Below are 16,569 nucleotides of genomic sequence, written 5' to 3'. Positions count from 1 at the left end.
ACACACACACACACACACACAATCTCCTACCTGTGTGTCCAGTACTGGTGTTGTGGTCAGAGGCTGATTGGCCCTCGGGCATGCCGTGCTGTCTGGTGTGGTGCAGGTTGGAAATGATTGTAGAGAGGTCACTGTCACGACTGTAACACACACACAAATACACACAAAGAAAAGAAAGGATAAACACATTTAAAATGCAGCCCCAAATAAACTTAATTCCACAACGCAATCCAAACAGGTGCGTGATAGCGCAGCTCATAAATTATTACTATTTCACACACTACTTACCAGAGAAATCTCCCATCTAGACATCTCTCTAAAATGAATAGCTCCACACAGAGTCAGCAGCTACAAGTGGCTGTCAACTGGCTCTTAGCTCTGAGGTGTGTAATACACTCTGACAGACTACCGCATCCAGCACTTTTGGGTCTCATCCCTACTCATCTTCCACACGCTAAGATGTATTAACGAACATATTCACAACTCGTAAGTAGTTTAGAAGCTTAAAACGTGATTATTGCTTTTTTTTAAACCGGGCCACTAACTGTTGTTTTAGAGAAATATGCAATTGAATCATTTGAAAAGACAGATGATGAACAAAATAGCCATCAAGCCATAAACAGGTCTTACTTACTAATTAGGAATGTAATAGCTAAAAGACAGCACAATTAATCTGTTATATGACACTGGGCTTTAGGTTGTGTTTTCTATTGTCATACCTACACTTCAACAGGAGGTCCTTCACGACAGTTAACTGTCCACAGGACTCTCTCAAACTGCCCTTCCCTTCTGCACCCAAAGGAGAAGCAGGAGGAGGGTTTACAGATTAGGACTATCTGGTTGGAGCCACTCTGGCCTTCCAAAGGCTCCACCAGCCGCCTTTCTAACCTCCCCAGACCAATAGACCCAAACAACTATTTCATTTACAATCTGATTACCATTCTGATCGCATTAAATGGCATAATGATAGGAAATTGGCGCTTGGAGTTTGAGAGGAGCATAGCAGCCATGCAGTATAGTCACAGTGTAATGGCAAACAGCTTGTAGAGTAGGAGAGGTAAAAGGCTGAATATTTGTTAGGATACACTCTAAATATCATTTATTGTTGAATGACTGTGACATAATGCTACATGGAAGAGAGGTCCAAAGCCAAAAAGAATAGGAAACGTCATGTTTTCTATAATTTTATCTACAAAATAAGCCTAAAAACATGCAGTATTTAAACATGTCAGATTGATGGCATCAGCATCCTCTCGTGTCAGCGGGAATCTTGCTTTTAGGCTTAACTGGCAACTTTATTGAAAGCAGAATCCTCTATGAAGGGGGTCTGGTATGACACAGCAAGCACAGTTTATGGGACAGAAGCAGTGAATGGTTCTTAGCTGCCACCACTATGACGAGGCCACACTGTTTGCGGCTGCTGGATTTGGGTTTTTACAGTCCCATGATTACAGGCTCCTGCTGTAATGTCAGGCTGTCGGTCGCCAAGCTGTTTTCCACACGCTAACAGAAAAGATGAAGGAAAGTGTGGAGGGCCTAATGCTGGCCATGCTAGCTTCACCAGTCACCTTTCAGTCACAGATAACTAATGACTCAGAAAACAGACTCAGACAAAACAATCACCACTGGTTGCTAAGCAAGGAGAGGCTTGATTGGACTGTGACTGCAAACTTTTTAGACTAATGATAGATTTTTTTTTTTAGAGTGTAACTTGCTAAAATGAGTAGCAATTTGTGTCTGAGAGCCCAATGGTTTTCTTCAAAAAGAAAAGAAATGCAGTTTTTTTTTTTTTTTTTTAAATAGTGCTTAAAATCATATACTGTAATAATTTGAGAAACTGCAGCCCAATCCATCAACCAGCTAGCTTGGTTATAACACCACCCTCTGCCCATCATTTAAAGTGATCATGATAATGCCATCCTGAACTTCTCAAAGAGGTGATGGGATTATTATCCCGTGGCGAAGTGGCCGCTATAAGCCATTAAGGCAAGGACATTGTTAGTGGGGTAATTAGCGCATTTTTCCTGAGCTGTCCCGCCTCAGCTTGGGCTAATGAGGGCCTAGCCCTATCCCCACCCACCTCTGCCCTCCCTCAACCCCCTCTCCCAGTCTTTCTCTGGGTGGAGGGAAGGTCATACTCAAGCCACAGAAGATGAAGAGGGAGGGGTGTGTGTTTAAAACCCAGTCACCTGAGTCAGCGCTCCCTAAGGAGCTCCTAAGGCCAGGGTTAGCTGGGAAGGACGGGGGCCTTGAAGACAATGGAGGGGAGTTGTATTGTGGCTGTTGGGCCTGATAGCAAAGAAGGACATGAGCTGCCTTCTTATCACCCAGGTATGCCGGAGACAATCATCTCATCCTCAGCTCATCCCTAAACTGGTCAATAAACACTTCTCATCTTCAGTCACAGGACAGACACACTGACCCAGACATTGGGATGACTAATATGTGTTAATACTCAACATCTGTCATGAATACTACTGGTATCCAACATTACTGAATGATGCCACAGTCTGGGTAACTAATCAAATTTGTACTAGGGCTGGCTATTAATTTAAAGTTTTAGATATTGGTACCAGAGTTGAGGTGCTCATACCAAAACAATACGTTTTTCATTACCTGAGTTTGGGGAAAATAAACATGTCTGAACCGCTTTTTTAATCTGTAGTAAATGAAGTTTGCCTAAAGTTAATAACTGTTTTAGGTAGGGATATATCGGATGAAAGACTAGGAAAGGGAAACAACCAAGAATCTGATGAAGCATTTGATTCTTGTAACACTTTTGATACTTTTTCTCAATGCATTTCATACACATTTTAGACTTCATTTCTAATGCCGTTTACTTCTAATGCTTCTAGTCTATGCATTTAAAATACACTTATCATAGTCCGTGGTACTCAGTCTTACAATACGTTGTGAATACTTTTTACAGTAATGTGAAATAAAGCATGTACAGTTGTGTTCAAAATAATAGCAGTTAAACATCACTAACCTCATAAATAATATTTTGGGTCTAGGGGCCGCAGACAGTTTGTCCGACGACCCCCATGCACTGAATTCAAGCCACAGTACACTGTAGAGACAGTAAAGCATGGTGGTTCAAAAATCATGTTATGGGGATGTTTCTCATACTGTGGTGTTGGGCCTATTTATCGTATACCAGGGATCATGGATCAGTTTTAATACATCAAATAATTTGAAGAGGTCATGTTGCCTTATGCTGATGAGGAAAGGCCTTTGAAATGGGTCTTTCAACAAGACAATGACCCAAAACACACCAGTGAGCAACGTCCTGGTTCCAGATGAACAAGATGGATGTTATGGAGTGGCCAGCCCAATCCCCGGACCTCAATCCCATAGAACACTCGTGGGGTGACATCAAAAATGCTGTTTCTGAGGAAAAACCCAGTAATGCAGAGGAATTGTGGAATGTAGTTCAATCATCCTGAGCTGGAATACCTGTTCACAGGTGCCAGAAGTTGGTCGACTCCATGCAACACAGATGTGAAGCAGTTCTCAGAAATAATGGTTATGCAACTAAATATTAGTGCAGTGATTCAAAGTAAAGCAAACCTTTGACACATGTTTCAGTTCATACAGTAAATGTTTGAGTTTGCTAATGATACTGCTAATAACAGCCTAATATTAATTTTTCTTCACTTTCTGTAAAGGTTTAACACAAACTTAATCAATTCTGGTCATGTTTTGATTTGGAATTGAATGTGCAGTGTTCCCAATGCATTTATATTTTGGTATTAAAAGCTAGTCTAAAGATTTTGAGCATTATTCAGTTTTTTAAACACACTGCTATTTACTGAACACAACTGTATTGTTGAAACATGGGTCCCCATAAAACCATATAAAAATGCCATTGAAAAAAACGATGCCATAGAAAAAAATGTCTGTCAGATCAATTGTTGGGAGTCTTTCTTCTGTTAAGAAAAGGTTGTGGTCCCTTCTACCATTACAATAGACGTTACTATTCAAAATGGTCCAAACAACATGAAAAAACTCATCTCCTGGCAAAGGCTGTCGACTCAGTATAAATGCCCAGTAGTGACCTGCTGTGGCATTGGCACGCAGAGCTGAGGTGGCAGGGCTGGAGGTCACAGCGTGAGCTGGCAGAAGCTGGCAGCCCAGGCACTCTGACGCCATGTCTCACACCACCACTGGGAAAGTGCTGACAGACAGACAGCAGGGATGTGAAGGTGGAGGAGGAGAGACAGAGAGCAAGAGAAAGAGACAGGTCACAAGCGCTGTGTAACATCTGGTGCTTGCAGGTATACTGTGTAACCTCCTCTGCTGTCAAGACAAAAGCCCAAAGAACACACACTCTACCTGTGAAGGTGGCCCACAGCAACATTCAAATACTAACAGGCAATATGTAATATTCAACAACCCCAGCATGGTAAGATATGGACTTGGGCAACATGCTGAGAAAAAAAGGAATGAGTAAAGTTTCTCTGATGCGCTGCAGGAAAAACAATGTATTGCAAGCCTTTCATTTAAGGAAATACCTATGCTTTAGGCACGTAAAGCTTAAAGCAGGAATATGGATTTGTTACGTATACACTTATGTTTTGTCTGATTCCTACGAGCAATGGCAATACAATTATCATGCCGTTCACAGTTGGATCAAAAGGCAACCCGCAACTGGGAACTCTGCAAGCAGAGGGGGTGATGAATAAATACAGAAATAGATACATAAATAAGTAAGAGTAGCCTGGCTTCACTTGGGCTTCACTTCCCCTTGTTTTTCGTCTGCTGTATAGACTGACATGAGGTCGATAAAGCAGCCAAGGGAGGAAAAGTACAATGGAAATAGAATACGGTAAGTCCACCATGTTGATGAAAAAATAAAATGATCCGTTGCCTTTACAGTGTGATGTGTGATCTTTTAAGCTTTCAAAGAGCACACTGTTGTACTGTAGATAATGTATGAAAGGCCAAAACACTTAATATATTCAGCTGATTACAACATACTGTTTAACAGAACATGAATGGTAAACATTGTGTTCTTTACATGTGGAAATGATGAGCCTCCCGCTTCAAGCACAAGCCAAATCTGAGACTAAATTGTTGGAACACTGCTGACCATCTTTTAGTTGATCCTGTGTTTTGATAAGAAGTTAACAGACAAAACACAGCTCTATGTGGAAACAACAAACGTCTCGTTGCTAGCCAACACCCAATCAACTATTAAATTGCTGTAACTCTGTTGCCATGGTAAACGCGTGTAAACAAGGCCAAAAATTGTTTAAGTGGAAAAATCCTCTAGAAAGCTATAAAACCTCCAAGCTCACTAATTAGTGCTTTAGCGGAAAGCCATTTCCAGTAATTTCATGCTGTCCGTAACCTCTTACTGGCATAAGGCAATGACACAGTTGTTCAATAAAGCCAGAGGACAAAATGTCAAATGCAATAGGCATACAGTAGCTAACTCAGCATCAGTAGCCCTTTCCCAATTCCTAGTTTGTGCATCCCCAATTCCTCTTCTCGATTCCTCTCCTTAAGTCTTAGTCCCGCCCACAGGATATTCAAGCCAAGGAGTCGAGGAAGAGACTTGAGGAGAGAGGAGTCGAGGCGACAGGCATTTAACAAACACAAGACATCCCTGCCTTGGGGGAGTCATTAAAAGCAACGTCAAATAAATATGACGTGGAGCACAACTGCATCAGCTGTTCATTGTGTTTTCAGACACTGTATTTTATGTTCTCTGTCAGAGAAGCAGAAGTGTTCATGACAACTTCTTTAGTTTCTTTGAATTCAATTCACAAAGTGGCTGAATGTGATAAGAATGTACGGGGGTCAGACATTTTAATTTGTTGTATTTCACACACACACACACACACACACACACACACACACACACACACACGTAATATCCTATATATTATAGAGCCTACACACAAATACACTCTCTATTATTAAAGTGTGGATCAGCTCTTCATCTGAATCTGCCTGTAAGCTTTATATCTTCCACCTTCCACCCACCTGAATGAATTATTTTCGATTTAGAGACCCACGTGGACATTTCACTACCATTCGGCAGTCCCTGCAGGCTACATTGATTTTTGAATGATGTATTAATATATAAATGTTTTCTGTAACGATTTACTGTAATGATTGGAAAGGCTGCTTCTTAACGTTTCCATAAGTGCAGTAATGCCACTACAGCTGATATCGTCGGACGTTTAAGCAGCAAAACTAACTGTAGTTATCTAGATTATGTGAATAATGTGATATTGGAATGTGACTGATCTTGTATACCTACTTCAAAATATTGGAGCATCCTTTTGGGGAGGGGGGGTGAGGGGTTGTTTGTTTGTTTGTTTGTGTTTGTTCTTGTTCTTGTAAACTGAATAAACTTGACAGGGGAAACAGAACTAGACCTTTAGCTTCTGAAATAATCCTAATGAATTTAAAGTTGCTGTTTCTCGAGCGTTCCTCCAGATGCACTTACAAATGAAACTGTCCGTGCGACAGCAGCTCTGTCTCTCGTATCATAAATATGAGCCAACGCTGCTCCATGAAAAGATCTGTATTCATACAGAGAGGTGGGCTGGAAACCGAAAAAACACTGATAGTAAGTAATATCAGATTCTTCTAAATATTTATCAACTTAAGCTTCTGTTTGCTTGTAATTTCACAAATCAGCCTCCTATCAGCATGAACTTGCAGCAATCACACTATAGTTGTTTCTCAATGAGCACCAACACTGCCTCAACATTTCACTGGCGTCTGCATAATCAAGCGGACAACAGTTCAAGGCAATAACCAGGTCTATCAAAATTACGCCCACAATGACTCCAACTTCAGCCTTGCTGCTGAGGACAAAGATGCCGGTCCAAAACCAATTAGATAGGATTGTAGGTTATGTTGAATTCAGTATGTTGCTTATTTCAATCAGCTTTACTCCCTGCTGAGTGGATAAGCACAAGACAAGATGGCCCTTATATGAGGAGGCCCAGTGGTAGCCTTTGACAGTCAGACTACGTTAAACCAAACAGCTTGGTATGTTTTATACTTTTGTAGAAGGCAGCATTTGCATATGTAAGTGATCAAGTAGCAAATGGCCTCATGCATGATTGAAAAACAGTGAAATTGCCTTTGTTTGTTATGGTGAATGTTAATAATGGGCAGGGTGGTTTTTTCTACAACAAGGCGAAGGCTGAACGGCAGACGTCAGTGGGTGTAACTTATAAAATCCACGGTAGTTGCCGGGTAATTACCCAGACTCTCAGTCAGCACTTTTCAATCAAAGCCTTGTTATCTACGGCCAACTGAAACAAACACTAAGGTAAGCTTTGTTTTACCCTTGAGTAAGACATTAAAATCAGATGTTAACGCTATCAAATATTTAGTCCCTGAGATGAAATCTATAAATCAGTGTTAACAAAGTCAGACACAAACAATCTGCAGCACTGATACCAAGGGAATACACTACGGTGATAACAAAACTACATTTGTTTCTACCTTTCAGTTCCTTTGTGTTTCACTGGAGCCACACTAGACTAGACCCCAGGGAGCTGCTGTATATACGGACAACCGCAGATCTGTGGAGCACCAAGTAAACTTATTGTCTGTAAAGGTGGCAAATATTAAAGGAGACCTTTTATGCTTTTCTGTCATATATACTGTATAATGTTCAATGTCGGATGTTCATGTTAAACTTGGCCAAAGCTTCAAAAAATGAGGTTTATTGATGTATTTAAAAGAAATCACTTTAAGGAGAACCTGAGATTTCCCACTGTTCTGAACGCTCCGGATTCAACAGTTTTTTCTACTCTTGATTCCAAATAATGTCGTACTGAGCAAGTTTGCCATATATGGTCATCTGTTCAAGGCAGGCACGCTACTGCACTGTTTATGTGGCATACCCTGCCACATGTAAGCCACATGCTAAGTCAGGGATGGCTGTGATCTTAGTCGCAAATGGTGTAAATTTCTCCCAAATTTTGGGTCACATTCCTGCTGGAGCATTGTGTTGTGTTGGTTGCGTAGCATTTGATGCATTCAGGATTTAGCAAATCCTCTTCATGCAAAACCAGCTACCGGACCCAACTCACCAATCATCTCTAATGTTACAAAAAGTCACTATATAATATGCACTGAAAATGTAATGCCACCTAAAGTTAATTTGCTGCATTAGCATAATGCTAAATAATTGACACATGCCGCTTTGATGTCCCCATGTAGATTAAAGTGTAGTTACAATTGGTAAGTGGCATCAACCAAATAGGTGAGACACGTTGCTGCCGCCAGCCTTGATGATGTGTGGATGAGACAGCACAGATATGCTCACACATGTATACAGAGGCCCTGTATTTTTCACATCCATTGGCCAAATTCAATTTGTTAAGACCCTTCTACGACTCACTTACGAAGCTGCGGTCAATGGAAATCACATTTCCGTGATTGGACATCCCATTATCCCATTCGACCAGACCCGCACTGGGGGATAAAGCAGGGCTGAGACGGATGCCCAGGACAGACCGGAGCTGCGGCTCCGGCGAGTCCGTCGCCTTTCAAAGGGTAAAAGCCTGACATATTAGTCATAAGTGTTCTTTAAATTCATTATCATCTTAACACGCCAGCGGCACAAGTGTCAGGGGGAGGGGAAGCCCTCTTAAATGAGGTTAGTGGATCCATTTAAAGCTTCACAGTTGCTGTGCTGTCCGCTGTGTCACACGCAAGTCTCAAGACATGAAAAACATCCCCTCCTGTAATGAGGTTGTACAAACTGCTTATAATACAGCTGGAGACTTCTGAGGGTAATCAAGCTTCTGTATTATATCTGCCTATAGCCTGTCATGTACATACCAAGTAATCACAAATCCATGTGATGTTTATTCCAGATTAGAAATGTCTTAATTTCTGTCACTTCAAATTGATCAAAGTACTGATCGTAAAAGTATCTAATTCAAAAAAAGTATAGTCCCATCTTTTTTTAGTTCATGTTCCTAACAAAGCAGAGAGTATGCCATCAGAGAGAGGGAGCACAGTCCTCCGAGCCTATTTGATTCTTCTTAACGGTCCAATGGCATGGAAATTTCACTTTATGAGTTTTTTTTTAACATTAATATGAGTTCCCCCAGCCTGCCTATATGGTTCCCCATTGGCTAGAAATGGCGATAGGTGTAAACCGAGTCCTGGGTATCCTGCCATGCCTTTGAGAAAATAAAAGGTCAGATGGGCCGATCTGGAATCTTGCTCCTAATGAGGTCATAAGGGGCAAGGTAACCTCCCCTTTATCTGCTCTGCCCGTCCAGAGAATTTGGCCCACCCATGGGAGAGAGACATCATGGCTTTCAAACAAGCAAAGTGGCACTTGGTCAAGGCCACAACTCCAGCCTCCACCTCCCCCCCCCCCCCCCCCCCCCCCTCCACAAAAGCTAGCAGACTCAGAAATGGCACATACTAAGGAAAGCTCATTGTGGGACTGGCTCTAGTGGCTTGAATACATGAATAACTTTTAGTAAATGCAGTCCACATTTTTATGACAAACACAATCAAATGTGCATACAACTCCTGAGCACTCTCCTCTGTCAGTTAGTCAAACAGCCATTTACTGATTTACACTAAAATGAGAAGTTGATTGATTTTACAAATAAACCACTGACATTTCTGAAAACATTTTAACTGCATTCTTAATACATACATGTTTGTTTGTCAACAGGATTACAGAAAAACCACTGGCCTGATTTTCATGAAGAACCTATTAAATATTGGCGCAGATCCAAATCAAGGGGTGGATAAACTAATCATTTGTTACTTTTGTTACACTGCAAGATAGGGCATGGCCTCGGCGGCGGTCTGTGCTCTCCGAGTGTCCTTCAAGTTTTTATTATGGTTCGATGCCAATTATTTCTCAAAATTACTGTAACAATGGCTATACTGAAACAAAACAGATATTCCTGTCAAGTACTTTGCTTTTCTCCTGATTTCATTAAAATAACAAGACAATAGTGTGACAGATGAGGATCCAGAGATTGACTGTTTACAGATAGATGCCGAACTGTGCATTGTTTTAAATGCTTTTGTATATGTAGTACTTCGTCTTATTAATTTTAGTCTGTATCACCAAGTCTATTTGTGTTTTCCACTCATTTCATTTTGTCTGCTCTAAATCATTTTTAAACTGTTAATTGTGCTTTAAAAAAAACAGATGTATATCACAAGAACTATGGATTCTAAAGCTAGTTATTTCATAAACTTTTCAAAACATTCTTTACACACAAGCTGCAAAAGCTACATGACATGAAGATGCAATGACTTGAATCTGAATGAATTACTGTTTTGTCTCAAACACTGTGATCAAACCGCTCCCAAGCTCAGCACGGGATGAAGCATAAAGTGATGACTCAGGTGACTCTTTCAATCAAGTTAAGACAGATACACTGAGACTTGGCAGAAGCAACAAAACGCAAACCAACAAACCAATTAACACTTTCAAAGCTCAGCACACATCCTTCCATTAGACATTCCAAGGCAAAAGCTGTACGTTTATTTTTAAAACACAGTTCTGTTCATCTCAAAATTAGCTTTTAACACCTCAAAATTATCCTAAAATCACTTTTGATGGAAATAATACACACACATTTGAGGTGTCATTTGAACAAATGTTGCATCCTTCTGCATTTAGCCAGAATCTGACAAAACAGAAGGACTTTTTACTATTAATCAGTTCTAACAAATGTGAACTCTAAGAGGCCAGTATTATATTTTCTTTCATTTCTTTGCTATTTTACTACAACTTATGGCACAATAATAGCCTATGCAATTTGAAAACTCCACACAGAAAGGCCCTGAACAACCTGGCGTCAAACTCAGAACCTTCTTGCTGTGAGTTAGAAGTGCTAACCAGTGAGCCAGCGTGCTGCCGCTAAAAAAAATTAAATGTTAACTGCTATAAGAATGACATGAACCATGGCCATAAAAGTCAAAGGGGCCTCACCTTTTTCTCATGATACTGTAATGCAACTCGTCCTCCTGTTTGATGTGGGCATGATCCCCACTGGCACGCTCGCTGCCTTCACTGTCGTCACTGCTGAAGATGGAGGCCAGCTCCTTCTTGGGCACCCGGTTAGGGGGGAGGGGGATGGTGCGTTTCTCAGCCAAGCGCCCTCGGTTCTGCACAACAAGGCACAAAGAAAAAAGAGACACTTTAGCAACAAGATTCATATATAGCTTTGCTTATGCTTAACCCATATGAAGCCTTTTTTTTTTTGGTCATTTGGTCATTTTTGTAAATTGCAACACGTTGAGTTCTCTTTGCAAAAGTACATACAGGATGAATTTAAGACTCTAACATCAAGGGATCTTAGTTTCATTTTGTAGTATTGACCATCTATTTTGTGTACCATTATCCTGCTTATTAAACACCTGTAAAAAAATTCATTAAATCAGTAATTACAAACCAGGGGTACATGTACCCCAGGAGTTACCTTCTGCAGCTGCCAGGGGGGATGTGGAAAGATTTTGGAGTAGCTCTAGAGATTGCAATTTGATCGATTTGAATGCCTAACATTAAACATACGTAAAAACTAGTTAGAAAGTGTGCAGAGAAGTTTAAATAGTGAGCTAAAAATGATGGATAAACAGTTTTAAAAGTTTGTGCAACGCAATGGATAAATGTTCAAACGTCCAGCCTCTGCCACTCCAAGCGATAATATAAGGATGCAAATTGAACTAAACAGTTAGGATGCTTCAACTGTATGAGGAAAAACTATTTTGAATTCAAATTGATTTGGATTTGACATACTTTATCAATCCTGCAAGGGAAATTACAATTGTTTCACTCTGTAGTTAGATACACACATTACACACAGGCCTGAAATACACACGTGCAAACATGCTCAGGACATGCACAAATGGAGAAATGTCAGAATGAGGGGGCTTGGCCAAGGACACCTTAGTGTCCGGGAGGAAGTGAGCCAGTTGTAACAACACCTACTTCAAATAATTACCGGTAGTAGTGTTAAATAACATCCAGTTTTAAATCAGTTCAAAGACATTTGTAACATGACGGGCGGTCTCAATAAAGAGGTACTTGATCATCTGACACACGTGTAAATACATCAGAGTTTTCAATCCACAGCATTAATTAATTTACCACAAAATATTGTAAAATATCTTCATCAGAACCTAAAATTTACAAGCTTCCAGCAAGAAACGGTCAGTGTCCATGAGCTACACACTGAAATCAAAACAACATAAACTGTAACGTAAAGCCTCCATTAAGCCATCATAAAGTCGTGTGTACTCAGTGAATACATTATGCAGTAAAACTGAAAAAAATCTTCCAATACTCAGATCAGCAGAAAACAGAGTAACTTCTTTTTGAAACAAGCTGTTTCTTTAACCAAAACCAAACACAGAAGTCACATTGCCATACTTTTCTACTCCCAAAGGATTGGGAGAAAAGTTGGTTGATGAATTGAGTGTTTATTTTGCTCCAAAGTTGCCAGGAGTAAGCAGAGAAAAGAAGGGATAAAGAGGAGAGAACGGCCCTAGGGGCGTTAGGAAGTGAAGTTGGGCGACCTTTAATGTGACCTGAAGAGGTCACTGCAGATTAACATGGTCCTATCACAGTGAGAAGGGAGGAGGGGGAAAAAGAAGGGAAAGATTTGTAGAAGATTGGAGATGGAGAGATTGAACCAGGGGAAGAAATTGGAGAAAAGCAAGAGAAGGATAGGCTGAGGAGAAAGTTAATAGGGAAGAGAGGGAGAGAAGTTGTGGGTTTGTGCAGAAGAGAGAAGAAAAAAGGTGAGAGAAAAAATACAGAAATGAAAGAGAATATGGTGAGTCCAAACATGAGAGAGAGAAAGCTCCACAGAAGTAAGTCTGTCCGGTGTGGAGTGGACTTGGATTTGAAACTATGTTCCCCTCTTTTTTTCTGTCTGTGCCTAGATCTCTGCTCTTACTCCCGGACGCCTTTAAGCCCTCCAGCAATCCCTTCCACTACACGCAACCACACTCTCCACCACTCCTCCCCACTCTCTCCTTCCCTCGTTCCATCCTAGGATGTGCGGCAGCATGAGTGGCAGGCGGGGGCAGGAGGAGGGATTTGGGGGATTCTAGCCAAGAGGCAAACAGGTGCAGCCCCTCTGGAGTCTCTCAAATGGCAGACATTAAAAAGAGTTGGGGGGGTGGAAGACAGAGAAAGATGAAAACATCCCCCAGGATGAGCAGGCCAGAGTTCTGCACATTTCCCTCCTTTCTCTTTTTTATCATGCCTTGCCAGAAAAGAGGTTTTTCTTCCTTTATTCTTTCCTGTTGGAGCTTTCTACAAGTTCTGCACCAGCGTTTGAGGACAGTGGATCAGTTTCTGATACTTCTGCTACTTCCACACAAGGCCTCACTGTAGGAAGTTAGTGCTGGAGCTCCATCAGGGTGCATTAGAGGTTAGCGGGGGGAACAGGGGCACAACAACACGCCAGAACAACATATTTCCATGGATGCAACCACAGGTACATCCGTCAGACACACACGTGTTAAATAATAACTCTCCACCTCCACCTTCCCATCGACAGGGAAAACACACAAATATTGCACGTGCGCACTTCCCTAATCACCTACAGTACACACACAAACACATGCAGTCTGACACACACAGACACACACACCTGTTCCTTAGAATTCCCCTCCAAAGCAGGGGATTTCACTTGGAGCATGCCAGCAAAATAGTGTATACAAGAATAGTTTGTCTAAGACCAGTCGTGACTGAGGCTGTGTGAGTGTGTGTGAGCGTGTAGACAACCACCCACATGGCCGTGACATACCCAGGCTGACAGCCCCCCCTCCCTCTTCTCTACTCCCGGAAAGCCCCAATTCTTTCTTTAGTGGCACTGACGCAGAACTGGGGGTGAGCTCCCACTGCTTCCGGCAACACTTCCGCAGCACGGGGGAGGGCTCTCCGAAACAAAACACAAAGCAAAGCACACCCCTGGCAGCCAACGTAGGAGCGCTCAAAGGAAGGGCGCCTGAACGCCTAGGCACGTACATGCACATACATGCACGCACAAACATGCACGTGTGCACATAACTGAGGCAACCTTACTGTGTGTGGTCAACCTCCTTTAAGCCATGGAAAAAAGTCTCTCATAAAAGTCCCACTAAAGGCACCTCTATGAATATCACCTCCCACGCTTTCTGTCAGTCAGGCAGCCAAGAAATATATCTGGGCTTCACATTTACAGGCAAAAAAAAAGATTCACATACATACAAATGCACAGGCATAGGGACACATTGACCAACTTATTACACAATCTAGACAGACAAATAGAACAAACTAATAAAAACAGTCTACCATATAAAATGACACTGGCACAGCCATATAAGTGTCAGTAACTAAGTTTGATGGCATCCTGATTTCATATTTTTATGGCAAGGGTTTGGTTTAGATGCAACAGCTAAATGGTCTTGTATTGAAACACAATGCAGGCTAATATCACAGCTACAAGTTGGCCGGCAAAATCTTTAAATTCAAGCTAACAATACATGGCAGTCTACTGTTTTCTCACTAAATTTATTTCAGTTTTAACAACAACAAGTTTATTTTCAATTTTTAAATGAGCTCTTTGTGGAAAAAGAGGACTAATAAGTGTGTTTTCTTTCTTTCTCCATGCGTTATTTCCTGAAAGGTGCAGTGCCCTGCCGCTGGCTCCAACCAGCATTAGCAAGCACACACCCACACATACGCACACACACACGCACACACACACACACACACACACACACACACACACAAACCCCAACACACACACACACACACACACACACACACAACACACACACACACACACTACACACACACACACACACACACACACACAGCGGTAGCCGCCCTGACATTCTGCAGCTGCGGCGTTCTCTCTCTCGACCGCGCCCCCCAGCGATCTCTGGGGGACGAATGCTAATGAGTCACGCGCCTGTCTGCCGTTACCTCGCAGATGGTGGTGTGTGTGTGTGTGTGTGTGTGTGTGTGTGTGTGTGTGTGTGTGTGTAGGCGGGATGGCGGGCCGACTTGGCGCGAGCACTAGGGGGAAGAGGGAGGGGGAATGAGGAGACGACAGAGAAGGAGAGAGGAAAGAAATGAGCATGAGGAGGGGAGGGGATGAAGCGGTCATTACCATGCTCACATAAGAGCTCTGAAACAAGGCAAACAAAAATGGTCTGCTGTATGTTTGTGTAAGCCTGAGATCCAGTTCTTCATGAAAGACATTTTTTTTACTTTGTTTCGTCTCACCTCCTTATCTCCGACTCACCTGTCTTGACATTTTCACAGATGCAACCATGAAAGGTGATTAGCTACAAGGTTTGTCAGCTTTCGTCAAATTGAGATCGCTCAGTATGCAAACCTGATTACTGTGAATAATCAGATTAAAGTATAGGTTGATTAAAGTGTTTACATGATTTGCAGTAACCAGATTTTTCCAGTAACCCAATAATAACTTATAATATGATGTGTTTGATGGGCAGAATAATGTCTAAGGATTTGTAGTCGCCAGTAGAAAAATCTCTTATTATTAGTGCCACAGAACAAGAAGAAAACAAAGAGACTGAGTTGGTGAGCATTGTTTTTGCTTTGATTAATTCACAGCGCATCTTAATAAAAACTCATTTACTTTGTGTTAGTTATGACATGAAAGCTGTTTTGCTGTCATCCCAAAAATAATGTTGGTGTTTTCTTTTTCTTCACAACTAGCCATGACATGTTTGTTTTTAGAAACACCCATTTGCATCTGCTGCACTCTATGACCTTTCTGATGCATGTTCACAATCAAAATACTGAAAGTAATAAATGCACACTATGCTGTGCAGGCCACAGAAAAACTGACAAGTCATATACTATGATGACATGATAACACGTTCCTCCACCAAAAACATACACTTGCCAAAAGCACACAAACACACTAGTACTGGTGGTTATTATTTTGAAAAACCACATGTACATGTTTATATGTAATAGGACAACTTATTTTTCAAGCATATCCTATAAATAATAATGTCATATCTGCAATGGCAGAGTACACAATGCATAAAATAATACTGTGAATACTAGTTAAACATTTGTAACAGGGTTTTGTATTGTTGTTCTCAAATTACAATTTAGAAACTCGATACATCTTTTATGTCATTTTGCATAGTGAGCATCTCCAACCACAGTACATGTTAACATACACCCCACCATGAAGATGGGTACATTAAAGATATATTACTCACAAAAAAACACTACAGATCTTGGCTTTATATTTTTAGTCAGTTTATTTTGAAGTTTTGGAAATATTTTGGTTTGAGGACGTCATTCAGAGCTAATGGTAGATGTTTCTTTTAAAGTTCAGATTCTGTTTTGATGTGAAAATACTACCTGACAGGCTCCATATGGTGCATCATGTGCATTATTCAATACATATTGTACAAAGAACATGCATGACATCAGAAATGAAACTATAAATTAGCCAAGAAATCAAGCACCAAACCTAAAGTAAAACTCCTTATAGGTGCAAATGTACTTTGTACTTGGTAAAATAAAATTGAGTGTGTGTGTGTGTGTGTGTGTGTGTGTGT

General features: G+C 41.2%; 1 protein-coding gene across 5 annotated transcripts in view; it reads right to left on the bottom strand.

The window, feature by feature from the left end:
- Positions 1–16,569, bottom strand: part of samd11 (sterile alpha motif domain containing 11) — a 56,382-nt gene that overhangs the window by 33,026 nt on the left and 6,787 nt on the right. For all 5 annotated transcript variants that reach the window (XM_032522087.1, XM_032522092.1, XM_032522089.1 and 2 more), the window contains exons 3-4: positions 10,955–11,130; positions 31–140 (exon numbers count right to left, since the gene is read on the bottom strand). In XM_032522087.1, the coding sequence (XP_032377978.1) occupies positions 31–140; positions 10,955–11,130 (286 nt within the window). The remainder of the gene's footprint in view (positions 1–30; positions 141–10,954; positions 11,131–16,569) is intronic.

The sequence above is a fragment of the Etheostoma spectabile genome, chromosome 7, assembly GCF_008692095.1.
Source record: "Etheostoma spectabile isolate EspeVRDwgs_2016 chromosome 7, UIUC_Espe_1.0, whole genome shotgun sequence".
NCBI lineage: Eukaryota > Metazoa > Chordata > Actinopteri > Perciformes > Percidae > Etheostoma > Etheostoma spectabile.
The sequence above is the reverse complement of the archived record's forward strand: the minus strand, read 5'-3'. Positions and strand labels throughout refer to the sequence as shown.